General features: G+C 40.2%; 1 protein-coding gene across 3 annotated transcripts in view; it reads right to left on the bottom strand.

Moving 5' to 3' along the window:
• Nucleotides 1–1,679: 1,679 nt before the first annotated feature.
• Nucleotides 1,680–13,357, bottom strand: part of ST8SIA6 (ST8 alpha-N-acetyl-neuraminide alpha-2,8-sialyltransferase 6) — a 40,218-nt gene continuing 28,540 nt past the window's right edge. For 2 of the 3 annotated variants that reach the window (XM_068673833.1, XM_068673831.1), the window contains 4 exons: nt 12,492–12,604; nt 11,092–11,184; nt 7,804–8,276; nt 1,680–3,162 (listed from right to left, as the gene is read on the bottom strand). In XM_068673833.1, coding sequence (XP_068529934.1) covers nt 7,808–8,276; nt 11,092–11,184; nt 12,492–12,604 — 675 coding nt within the window. In that variant the 3' untranslated portion in view covers nt 1,680–3,162; nt 7,804–7,807. Of the gene's footprint in view, nt 3,163–5,036; nt 5,081–7,803; nt 8,277–11,091; nt 11,185–12,491; nt 12,605–13,357 lie in introns of all 3 variants that reach the window. The other variant, XM_068673832.1, reaches the window with a different exon arrangement.

Below are 13,357 nucleotides of genomic sequence, written 5' to 3'. Positions count from 1 at the left end.
CAGCTACATTTCTCTTAAAATATATTCCAATAAACTTTCTCATTACTAATATATGTGTGTTATAAATAACATAGCTGCACAGAAATAGCCCAGACACACAGTAACTTCAGCTCTGTGGTGTGTCATAGCACACAGCACACATTTATTCACTGACATCAGGTAACACGGTGCTATCCAACACAGAAAGTTGCTTCTCCACTTCCCTACTTAAACCACAAAACCAGGCTTTGCACTTTACTCATACTGGCTACAGGGCTGAGTGGGCTTGCAGCCCCTCTCCTGCCATGCTGGGTACTGCTTCTACTCCCATGCAAAGCACAGGGAGAGTCTAGGGCCATAGAGACTGGTCTGGGTCTACTGCAACTGACTAACTGCAGTCACAACAGCCACACGACTAAACTGGGGCTCTGACAGGTGCTGCTTACAGCTTGCATAAAAATTTCATGCCCTGCAGCTACAGGTGTCAACCAGCAGATCTCAAAGGAAATGGAGCTCTTACCTGGGCACAAGGTCTGCACTGGTAAATGTGGCAAGAAAGAGTCTCGAGGACTGAGGCCAGCTGTACATCTGTGGTAGCAAACCTTCCTTGCCTTGAAACAGAACAGTAATTTCAACCCCAAAACTCTTTATAGGGACAGTCCAATCCCAAACCCTGTTGCACACATGGCACTGATCTCTCCCTGCACTGAGCTCAGAGGTGGAGCCAGCCAGGATGGAAGAAAATAAGGGGAAGGAATAAATATCACCTGTGGAGCCTTTTGAGATAATGATCCACAGGCTGAACAGAACTCAGCAAGAAGGAGGAAAAGCTACACAGCCAAGATCATCTCATTGCTCTGCACTAGGTGGGGGTAAGCTACAGTCCGTGCCTGAACACTGGTATGTCTTTGACTCCTGGAGGAAATACGAGGTGGCTCTCAACCAAGGCTATTTGCATCACACAAAGCACATCACTTTGCACAGCTCCAGTTACCAACACTCAAGTAGAGTCCACACGAGTGATTTATGGCAAAGAGGAGTTCTTGGAGAAAACTGGTCTTTTATTTGTCTTCTCCAGATTTTGTCTTGGAGCAAATTTGGATGGAGCAAATTTGTCTTTTACCTCTTAACTGGGGTCTTGCAGTAGGCAATCATCCACCACACTTGTAAAGTGGATGTGAGGTCTTACAGCAGCCAGCTCTCTGCACAAGTGACAGATGCCCGTGGCCAGAAACTGGCACAAATTTCACTGCTACTGAGGACAAAATGTGGACGTGTGGTGCTGGAACCGTAACAGATCACAGTGAATCAAACCCTTGTGCTCGCCTTTTTCAGTCACCAGCTGGTAACACAGCTGTACCAGCGACTCAATTATGACATCTTTGTTTCTGCTAAAAGCCCTACTGATATTCAGAGGTCCACTTGTGTATTAGTGGGGTACCATTAGATTCTGATAGCATTATCTTGGAAATGGATCAAAATGCTGGGTATTTCTCAGCTAACAGAACTGGAACAATAATGATTGATTCTAATGCTTTTAGGATTATTTCTGTGATTATAAAACTGCTGCAAGGTAAGCTTTCAAATATTGCATCAATGTAGAAATGCTCTGATAAGGTATCAGCCTAAAAATATATTCTATAAGGTTCAATACATTTAAGTAGTGTGTTTTTTTTGTTTGTTTGTTGTTTTTTTTGGGGGGGGAGGGGGAGAGAAATAATCTTCAATGAGTGGAAAATTGAATGCTCTGTAAACTATCAGTTGATTGGGGATTTAGTGCTACTGTGGTAAAATGAGTTTTTTTTAGTAAAGAAAATACCTGACAGTATCCAACTGTAAAAGGACAGGAAGGACACTTCATCTTTGAACTGATCATTGAGTCTCAAAAAAACCACTGAAACTCTTCTTGTAACAGAAACAGGTTACCACTTTTTTTTTTTTTTTTTTTTTTTTTTTTTTTTTTTACTGCAGTAAAAAATATAAGCAGAAATCTAAAAGCTGCTACAGCTAGGGGAACAACTGCTTGTTGTAGCACCCATAAATGTTAATGTGATCCTTTATTTCACTTTTGCTTTTTGCAGGATGTTGCTCCACTGGACCATATGGAAACTTTAAGCACAAGAACTGCACAGGGTTTGAATTAAGGAACCGTAATTTTCTTTCTTATATGTCCTGGTACAGGAGTTGACTCTAAAGGGAACACTCTTCTAATAATGCTCAATGCAGTTTCTTTATCTGTGGTCACATAGAGAAAGGTGTTATGCTAGGTGGAAAAAAACAGGAAAACTGCTGGGGCTGGTACAGATCGTTTTTCTCGTGAATGGTCCATCTCGTGTGTCAGCAGAGATAGAGATCTGGGATTGCAGGAGTGTGTGCAAAGTCATGCCCTAGCAGGACTCTGGGGACTGCAGCATGAAACCTGGTTTATTGTCCTCATTTGGAGCTGAGCTGGACCTTAGACAGAAACAGGAGCAGGAAGAGGGGTTTGAAAATAATTACACATCTCTGGTCCTTCACACAGTTGTTCACAAATTTAACATCATTCACATGAGCGATCCCATTAAACCCACAGCATTATCTACTGGCCACAAAATTAAAGCACATAAACTATTTGACTATCTCTAACCTGAGGAACTTTTAAAATTTGTGCTCCCAGGGACAAACTAAGAATGACTTAGCTCTGAATTAAGTACTCCACCATTGCTCTTCTCATCACCTTTGTCATGCAGACAAATGCTAGCCTTTATAGGATCAAGTTCTTAATTGCAAGTGTTCACTGCCAACTCATGGAGCTACCATACAGAGACTGTTGCCTGTATTATGGGATAGTAACAAAATCGGAGATCTTACATCAAAATATTTTAATAGTGCTTTAAGAAGCAAAACATGATGAACGTCACATATTGCCACCATCCTGAGATTGTGCTTTGCTACAATTAAAACAATAGGAAGGAGTTTCATAATTTACCAGATAAATGCTATTTTGTATTAAAAAAAAAAAAAAAAGATTACTCAAGATTCAGAAATGTAGCAGTCAATGTGTGAAAAATCACTTTCTTTTCTCCCCAAGTGTAAAATATTTCTCTATTGTAATAATGCAGTTTAATGCTCACGAAATCACATCGGATCAAATCCAACACCAAGCTGCTGAGATACACAAATTGTCTCCTTAGCATCATCACCCTGGAATTAAAACAATAAAACATGTTACTGGTACAGTAGGAAAATCACTTGTTATATTCCAAATCAACCGATAGTTTGGTCCTCTGTGTGTATGCATTTCACCTTCTGCATGTGCTTTTTCAGCCTTATTTCAAGCTGGAAGTCGGTGACATTTATTATACAGTCCTACAGGCTCACAGAATTCTCCTGGGTAAGCTGGGCTCTTAGTGCCTGATCTAGCCTCAGCATCTGCTCTCTGTAAAGGGGGACTGCTTCATTTTAATACCCCCAAAACTGCTCCCACTTACCCCACCTGTACTGCCCTCTTCAGCCTTCCTAAGCCGAACAAGGCTGGGCGTAAACACATCCACTGCAAATCTGAATATGGGTGAATTAAATTAGCTTAATCATATTTTGCAATAGCTAGAGAATGAAATTATTCTGCTTCTTCAACAGGCTAGTTCTGCTGTGGAAAAACAAAACAAATCCCTCATAAATCTGTAAAGATTTTTTTTTTTCATTTGATTTAAAACCTAATTTAAATTCTAATCTGATTTAACCTAAATTTTTCTATTTTGGTGGGTTTTAACTGAATAGAAGCAACTTATCTCCACTGGTTTCATTGCTGACATTATTCTTAACACTTAAACTTAGCTCAGTGGCTGAACGCATGAGCCAAGCGTGTACTTCAGAGCTACACCGCATGGCTACTAAAGCAGAAGATCTTTCTTTCAACATTGCACACATCTCGTAATTTCACGCTGGATAATATTTTCCCAAGTCAAGGATAGGCTGAAATTCGGCTGCCTGACAGGAATCCAAAGGGGTCCTTATTTTCAAAACGTGCTATCATTTTCCTCACAGTAATTAGAAGTAAATTGTGATGTAGCTCATATTGCTCCAGCTACACTGAGACACCACAAGAATAACAGAATTCCAGTAGAATTTAAGCTCGTGTAGGTATCCTACCATTATAAATAGGTTATTTATAACAATTATATTTATAAATAGGTCATTTGTAGCAGTATTTATAACTTAGTTGGATTTCCAGCAGCTTTCAGTATTAAAAACCCAGCACATGCTGGCAGTTTGGAACAACACGACTCTCTTCAATGAGAAGAGAATCACAAGAAAGTGAAGAGGCAGCAGCCCCCTGCTCTACTCGATGCTGCCCAGCCAGCTCCACCTGGACTGGAAGGCTGCACTGCTTCTCCCTCTGTCAAAAATAGACGGCTTTTAATCATCTGCTTGGAATGGAAAAGCCTAGAGCCAATTTTTACTTTCCAGGTAACATGCACTCGCTCAGCAGTTCTTACTCTAACCTCCAGCTCCTCTCGGCTCAACCTTTCCTCCCTCAGCGCCTTCTGCTTGGACGACTGAGCGCTGTTCTCTTCCCCAGGCTCAGAGAGTCTCAGTTTCATTCTTACTTGCTGTTTTTTTTTTTTTTTTTTTCTGTTGATTGACTCCTCTGAGCAGCTGCTTAATGCTGCTGTGCTGTATGTCAAAGCAACACATACTCTCCTTCCCTGCTGTCTCTTTCGAGCATGAGGAAAAACTGATGGTTCCTTGGTCAGACAGTATTTGCATTTTAACCAGGCTTCTGAGCAATCAGGTTTTTTGCCAGTCTGATTAATTTATCATCTCACAATTTTTCTAATCAGATATTTCTCTCTATTTTTAAATAGGAATCAGGCCAATTCCCCTCCTTGAGCCTATGTTTACTTGAAGCTAATAACACACCCTTCAGGCTTATCAGGTTAAAGCAGTGAACAAACAAGACTTCCTTCAGCTGCAGGGCCACAGCAAAAATGATTTTATAATTTAATACAAAATAATCAAGTTCATTATTTTAATTACATTTCAAGATTTTGCTGATGTCTCCTTTCCCAGCTTACCATGTGTGATAGGTAGGCATCTGCTTTAGTGAAGACGGGCATATCTGTTGAGCATAATCATAAGGGAGCAGGAGTGGATAATGTAAGGCTGATGGAGTTTCCACAATGATCTACAGGACTCTAGTGCCTGACAATCCCCTCTACCCAACAAGCAAAGCTCACCTCTGCAATGGCAAGGGTGGCGTTTAGGAGCAGCAGGGCTGAAATGGTTCATTGGGATGCAGGTATGCTCTGCTCTCCCGCTAGTGTTCCGGCACCTGCTCCCTGCTTGGGACACAAAACAGCTTTGCTCACTTCTTGTTAAGAGCAGCAGACTTGTGCTCCGGGAATTTGTGAGGGAAATTCTGCCTGAGACTTTTGGGGACACCCGGTGATATAGGGAACCTTCAGCTACCCACTAACAGGGAAGAGCGGGGAGCAGGGAGAAGAACGTTAAAGGGAAATTGAAAAGAGAAATGAGATTGTTCAATTTTTAGAAAAGGTCATCTCTGGCAAAACATACTCATTAGAGAATTTCAATTATCTCTAATAGTTGATAATAGCAGCAGAATGGTAGCTCATACTAAAAGCATTAAATTTCTATTTTTTTTAGGGACTAACTTTTCTCTTTGTAAATAGAAGTGATTAACGTAGTGGAGAAAAAAATTAGGGCAGTACAACGTATCCTTCTGGTTGCTTTTCCTTTACAGTTTATTTCATAAATTTGGCCGCAGAAGTCATTTTCAGCCTGCAAAGCGTGGACAGCATTTAATTAACCTATACAGATGCTTAAACATTTTTGTGGCTGCTAGTTGCTTTTCTCTAGATGAAAAATTCATAAGGAGCTGCCTTCCATTTTCTTAGCTGGTGTAGTAACTACAATTAAAATTACATGGTATGTCTCCAGCGATTTATACGATTTATACTGTAGGAAGAATAAATACAATGCAGGAATGTAAACAGCTTGGCCACTACGAAAAATGCATTATGTATTTCTTAAACTACATCATGCTGCAACTTTTGACGAGTGAAAAAGCTTACCTTAGCAGCATGAAACTGCATACACACACCTCCTTTTAGGTAACCTCCTGCCATGGGCTACTAATGAGAACGGATTTACTAGACAGCTTCTAGGTCCCTTCTAGCCTGCTTTATATTATGCTAATAATATATGAAAGCAGTTTGTTTTTCTATGTCTTTGAAGAATCTGAATAAGATTGTGCCTTCTTGGTGTTAGCTATCTGTTAGCTTAAAACTTAGAATCATAGAATCATAGAATATCCTGAGTTGGAAGGGACCCTTAAGGATCATCAAGTCCAACTCTTGACACCGCACAGGTCTACCCAAAAGTTCAGACCATGAACTTAGCAGCCTCTGACTATGAACCAACTGTGAATGCATCTTTGACAGCACATTTTCTAAAGAGCACAAAGGGTACCTTAAAATATATTTCATAAATTAGTCAGAAGAAAGTCCTTTGCTTTCAAACTTAAAATTTCTGGCTTAAGCAATCTGATGCTATTTTAATTTATTTAATTAGAAATACAGTCGTAAGATTACATCACTCCGAATAAAACATATCGCATACAGCGGTAGTTCTGCTGTACAGTTTACTTACTGCTATATTAGCTTGGGTTCAAGTTAAAAAAAAAAATGAAGTTAAGTTAAAAAAAAAACTTGGTTGTATGGAAGGCAAATCTGACAACCGCATTCTGAGCTCGGGAATTTCTCGGTTAGCTAAGAGGATGAAGAAGTATGGGCACTGGCTGTCCAGGGCAGTGGTCACAGCCCCACACCTGCCAGAGTTCAAGAAGTGTTTGGACAACACTCTCAGACATACGGTCTGGTTTTTGGGTGGTCCTTGCTGTGTGGAGCCAGGAGTAGGACTCAGTGATCCTTTTGGGTCCCTTCCAAATTGGGAGATTTTATGTTCTATTCTAAGTATCTGTACAAATGGGTCTTCTTTTGTCAACAGGGCAAATTAAGATTGAAAACATGCAGACAAATCTTTTCAAAGTCATCTGTAATCTCTATGCAGTAAATTGGCTCAAGGTCAGGGGCCAGACTGCGTGCGGCATTTCTTTAAGGCAATACACAGAAGGTAGAGGTCCAAGGGGGATGGGACAGTTAGAAAGAACAGAAAGGGAATGACACTTCATCCTATATTTGTAACTTCCAGATTTGGAGCTGCCTCAAGGTAAAATGCTCAGCAGGATCTGCTACAGTGCATGGCAGCCTCTTCGCTGCTGTCCACAAGCTGTTCTGCAGCCCAGGGCTGACAGCACACTGCTCTCAACATCTCCTTCCCTAACAAGAGGGAACCAGAGTGCATATGCATGCTACTCCTTCATCGCAATCCTTAGTTTGTCCTCTGTATAGACCTGGGAAGGCTGTGTTTGGATTAGGCATCTTCTCTTGTAGAGTATTGTATGTGACTGCCTTAAATAAAGCGATTCACAACGGAGGCTGGTTCACTGATACCAAACCAAACAGGTTGGTGGAGACATGTATCTGACATGAGGAGACACTGCTGATTGGCTGTGAATTGTGGTGATAATGTGTATTTAGTTATGCTCATAATCTAAAGTTCACTATTAGGAACCATTTCTCAACTCTGCAATACATTACATGTATTCAGGAAATTCCAGTCTTCCTCTTATTTATGAACACAGCATCCATTGATGACTGTAAGGTGTCTTTAAGGAAGAATAGACCTAAACCATTTGCAAAACAGGTTTTCCTTTGACACAGTGCTTAAATAAGGACATGTGGTAAGATCGTGACCTACCTTTTTAGTCTGATTCACATTTACCAAACTGCAACTTCAAAATGCCTTTGCCATGAAGCTGAAGGATCTGGTTGTATTCTTTGGGCATTGCATGGAAACCTGGTTTAGGCAGCTGGTTGTCGTAATAGTGGTGGCTGATTGGCATCTTCTCTGTGGATTTTGAGAAAGGCCAGAAGCCATAAAGCTTCACATTCTCACACAGCTCAACAGCAGCACTAGTGATCATAAAACCAGATGACAAACGATAGGCTTTCACACCCTTAGTTCTCCAGAACTGGGCAAGACTTTTCAGATAGGTGGGGTGAAAAAATATTGCCCTTTGGGTTGCTTTGAACTCTTGCAGAGTGTGATAGACTTTAAAAGAAGTGGCTGTGTTGCTTCTGAAGGAAAAGGCTGGTAATAAGAGGAAAGCATCTCCATAGACCGCGATGTTCTCCACAAATTCTGTCTTCTTTTCATTTAGTTTGTTGTATCTGCCAAGTACAACGTTTTAGGAAAAGAGTGAATGGAATGTACTCCTGCCATAAATACATTACAGAACAAGACAGTACAACAGTACTTGCATATATGAGCTGTGAACTCTGCTGCACCAGTTAAGCCTGTCTACATTGCAGATTTATACCAACCTGTTAAGATGTCGTCATATGTGCTGTTATGAAAATCTGGCTTTATTGTATAATAAGAGTGCAATTCGTAGGATTGATTTGGCAACACAGGAGTTACTGGAGAAAATCAAATTTACTGTTAATGTGACCAGGACCTGTTTATAGAAATGATTTATTCAAGAAATTTCAAAGGAGAATGGAAAAAAGAAATTGTATTTATACTTTCTCTGTGTAAGAATACAGGCACAATGGTATCTACTGCATGTATTTGTGAAAAATGTTTCTGCCATCAACACGCATAAAATAACCCCTCTTCAAATCCCGGCTGTCTGCCCTTTGTGGAAATACGATTATGCATGTAGGCAGTCTTGGAGCATTAAAGGTTAGTGTGTGCTCAAGTTTTGCAGGGTCTTAGCTGCTTTTGATATGCTTTTAAAATAGCTGAAAATATAGGCGTATCTGTCTCCTTTGACAACAAAGGGAACACACATGGGGTTCTGTAAAGACTTAGGGGTGTAACTTCGTAAATGAAGAGGATTTATACACAGTTGCTTCAGTTCCCCAACAGCCAGCAGAGGAACTTATTTCTCGGTGTTGGATAATGCAGTGTTCCCAAATATCAAATAGGGAACTTTACAGCATGAAACAACACACAAGGGAGTCACTCAGTTCATTTCCTTTGTAGATCTTAGTTGTTTGAATGCCCTGAACATATGGCATTTGCGCCCCCCTTGGGATTCAAAGCACTGAGTCCTCTTTTGTTGGTGGCTGATCACCTGAGCACTGTGCTTTCACCTTTTTTTTTTTTTTGGCTACCAGAACTCACTATTCACGAATGGCTCCAGCAGAAAATGGAAAACCTGGTTTCATTTCTCTTTGCAACTTGAGCAGGTTCAAACCCTCTTCTCATGCAGCACTTCAAGATAGAGGACAGCAGCCACTGCCATTTCCATTCAAAACTCTCCCTGCTGGAGTAATTATCAGGTGCCTCTGGCACAACTGAACTCATGCAAGCAGTGACACACCCCCTCTGTCTGAAGGCATTTAAACTTACAGCTTCTGCTTCCCAGAAAAGTGCCATTACCACCAGGCTCTGAAACAGAACGAATGAGAGACTCTCAGCCTCTCCTGTTAAACCTGGGGCCCTGTGAATCCAAGAGGCACAGAGAGAAAGCAAGCAAATCCTGAGCTACAGTTAGGAAGTCCTACGGCTAGGAAAAGTGGCCAAAGGTAAACTTCTGCCCTCTACTACCAGAATCATCTTTGCTTCTACTCAGTGTAAAATGCATAAAAGACCTTCAGGACAGAATCTAGATGTCTGTTCCTCCTGCTTAGCTAAAAGCCTGAACAACCCAGTCTTGTCTTGCTATGGTAAGGCACAGCACAGTGCAGCTCTGTTAGGACACGTAAGAATTGTGCTCTTTCCTCCAAGAAAGTCTGTCTGCATCATATACCCTGGCAGACACCATTCATAAGGTGATTACCTTAACAGTAGTAACATCAGATTAACCCAGCACCCAAACACAGCATTAGAAATTAAAGTGAATGAAGTTACTTCCCTTTCCTCCTTCAAAAGCATTCAGTCTTCTCTGAATATTTAAATAATTATTCTTTACAAACCCTAAAGTCTTCCCATAATCTCATTTCATCCTCAAACAGGTTTAATTCCTATTACTCTCAGTGTAGGTGCTATCAGTTCTGGTGTCGTTTAATTTGGCTAAAACTGAGTGTAGCTATGGCAGGGCACTATGATCAAGCCCAGAGGAATCACGCATCATGCCAGCAGTCACCAGTGAAGCTAAGTCACTGCACAAAGTTTTCCTTTCTCATATTCTTGTGCACGCCCAATAACATCAATGGGCTATATCTCTTATAGGGGAAGCAAAAATTCATCTTCATTTAAATTTAAATTTTGCTTTGGGTAAGCATCAAAGCAGTTAGTGCTCATTACAAAAAATCAAGTTCTGTCCTAAATCAATGACAAATGCCTGTTAGTCATTTCTATGCTTACTATGCTTACTGTACCTTTCCTTCTGGCTTTTAAGAAAAAAAAAAAGCTTTGCCTGATGTTGTGTATTTGACAAATACAGATATGACAGACAATAAGATAAAGTAAGATCAGTAAGGAGTAAATAACATGCCACAGCAGTCCTTTTCATAGATAAGCTGCAGCTCCAGACTGCTGAAGATGCCAGATTAGTCAGCCTGGTCTTATTAGATTTTCTTTTCATCAAGGAGGTTAAAAAAAATATTTTCTGAGAAAAAAAGGTGTGGCCAGCTTTTATACAAAGAAAAAAGAAAAAAAAAGAGAGAGAGGGAGAGAAAACAGATTAGAGAACATGGGTCTCTGTTTAGGAAATACCCTTAATCAGAACAGCCCCTTAGAACATTAACTAGTAACATGTTTACAGTCCAACTGATAGAGTTGGAAGTATAGATTGATGCCAATCAAAAACCTTGCTAAACTGGGGATATTGCTGGCTCCCTTCTACTACAAAAGGCCAGGTTTTACAGATTTCCATTTAGAATGGTGCATATTTTACATGAGAACTAAAGCTCATTAATGGGGTAATCTGTATGCACTGCTCTCTGTGAAGGTATCCCAATGGGTTTTTAACAAAAACTAAATCATGTCAAACAATTACGCGATATTGCACAGAATCAGAATTACAGTATTACTTACTTCTGAGCTATGATACTTGGATTAACAGTCACAAGGTTTGTTTTATTGCCAACATCTTTGCTAATGCTTCCTGTAGTTGGAGGGAGGTTACACCTGAAATCGAGAAACACTTATTTAAACAGATGCCCACCAGAAATGCTTTGCAGTAGTTACTTGCAAATTCCTCTCTTGTGCAATGACACTTTCATGTCAGCTCTCAGGGATCTCTAAGCACTTTACAAATATTAAATAAGGCTTAGAGCACTTCTGGTAAAAATATTTAATCTACTGTACAGATGGTTAAAATAGGGCACAGAGAGCTCATTTTCATAAATCACCTCACAAATCAGAGGCGAAGTCAAAATCCCATAAGGAGCCAGTCTGTGAATGCCCTATGTTAGCTGCTAGAAAACATTGCACTTCTTGCCTAAACAATGCATTTCATCTGAAAAGTCTTCTATTATTTCCTGTTTTAAAAGATTAATCAATCTTTTAAAAGATACCAACCCCTCAGTCATCAACACTGATGGCTGTTTCATGAGACAACAGCAGCGTAACTCACCCAACTGCAGAAACAGTGGTTTCTGTTATAAGGTAAAGAAGGTATTTTTTTAAAGCCAGGTATTTAGGTTTAGCATCTTAGTATGCAGAATTCCCATCTGTATTAAAATCAGTTATCTAATTAGATTTTTTTTTATTATCATTTGAAAAGCCCATATATGACTCAAAGACAGGAAAATGAACAATATCCGTGAGACCGTGTGATCGGACATCACTGAGTGATGAAACTTCACTTGGTTAATCTCCGTACTTGCAGAAGCAACAACCCATGACTTGCACTGAAAGAGTGGGTCAAGTTATGCTCTGAGTGTGCCTATTTATCACCACACTCTATAGAGGGACTGGAAAAAAGTACTTAAATTAGACGTCTAATTTTTTAGATTGATAACAGAAGGTGAGACAATACTGGGGCAGTTAAATAACTGCATTAGTGAGACAACCTAAGGCTAAGTAAACCGATTGAAAGCCCAGGGGCAAAAGTGAACATGATATTTAACACCAGCCTTTCTTGTTTCAATTTCAGTTTTTTTTCATTCACTTCTCCTGATTAAAAAAAAAAAAGAAAGAAAAAAAGAGTTCTCTGTCCCTAAGGGTGTTAAATGAAAAGAAATTTCAGTTTCTCAGATAATGAAATTTCACATCACTGGCAAGGTATCTTTATAATCATGGATTATACATCTATCCACATAGTCCTTTCTTCACTTAGGAAGCAGAGTCCTGAAATCTACAAAGCAGAAAGAATATCTTTTGAGAGGCAGAAGATCTTTCCTCCTTGATACAAACTGGCATTGGCATGCTTCCAAGCCTGCCAAGCTTGTAGAAATGTTCAACACTCTTCAGTGAGATGAAGCAGCTCTTACCTAAACACAAAGTCAGAACGATCGATTTCAGCTCCACAGCTGGAATTTTTCAGAATGCCTCCATTTCCAACCACTGCGCAGTTCTTGAAGGGATAAACCGAGAGAGGAGGAGACTGCAAACAAGTAAAAAGACACAGCATATGCTTTATAAATCTTTTATTTCTTTGAATCAGTCATTTGTCCTTGCAGGCTTAATCCCGTAAATCCCAGTGAAAGCGTTCACCATTTAGCAGACGTTGTTGCCTGGCACGGACAGCCAAGAGCCAAAAATAGGCCCCAACAGACTGAGGACTGTTACTTCTGTCTTCAGTATTTTGAGAGTAATATTGGATGAATACATTTTAAATTTGCAAAATGAAAAAATATCTAGTAATGGAGTGAATTCTTGACAAGCTGAAGAACTAACTCTTACTGCAGATAGTTTAAACTCACCCCTTTTCCTTTGCACTGCACCAGGCTGAGTTGTCACAGAGTCACTGACTGTGTCAGCTTACAGAAAATAACTTTGTGAATACTCGTTACTTCGTTATAGCTCAATTATATTTGAGGTAAAATAATGAAGACAGGGGAACCTGAAGATGCTGCAAGGGATAGGCATGTGCCCTGGCTTAGCTCATGGTGAATCTGGTAACTGAAGTAGTTACTGCCTCTGGCTGTTCACTTTCTCTCTTCCTCTTCTTGTTAGAGGTTGCTGTCTTGCAGTGGGGAAGCTGAATGGGAGCAAAGTACGTCCACTTGTGAACCAGCACAGATCACAACCTAGCAAATTAATGAAACTTGTTGGCTGTTTCAGTTGACAATATAGTTGGCTCTTATCCCAGGGTCTCAGAAACATCTCATACATCTCATTCAGTCTCTCCTGCTGT

The sequence above is a fragment of the Anas acuta genome, chromosome 2 (assembly GCF_963932015.1).
Source record: "Anas acuta chromosome 2, bAnaAcu1.1, whole genome shotgun sequence".
NCBI classification, from domain to species: Eukaryota; Metazoa; Chordata; class Aves; order Anseriformes; family Anatidae; genus Anas; species Anas acuta.
The sequence above is the reverse complement of the archived record's forward strand: the minus strand, read 5'-3'. Positions and strand labels throughout refer to the sequence as shown.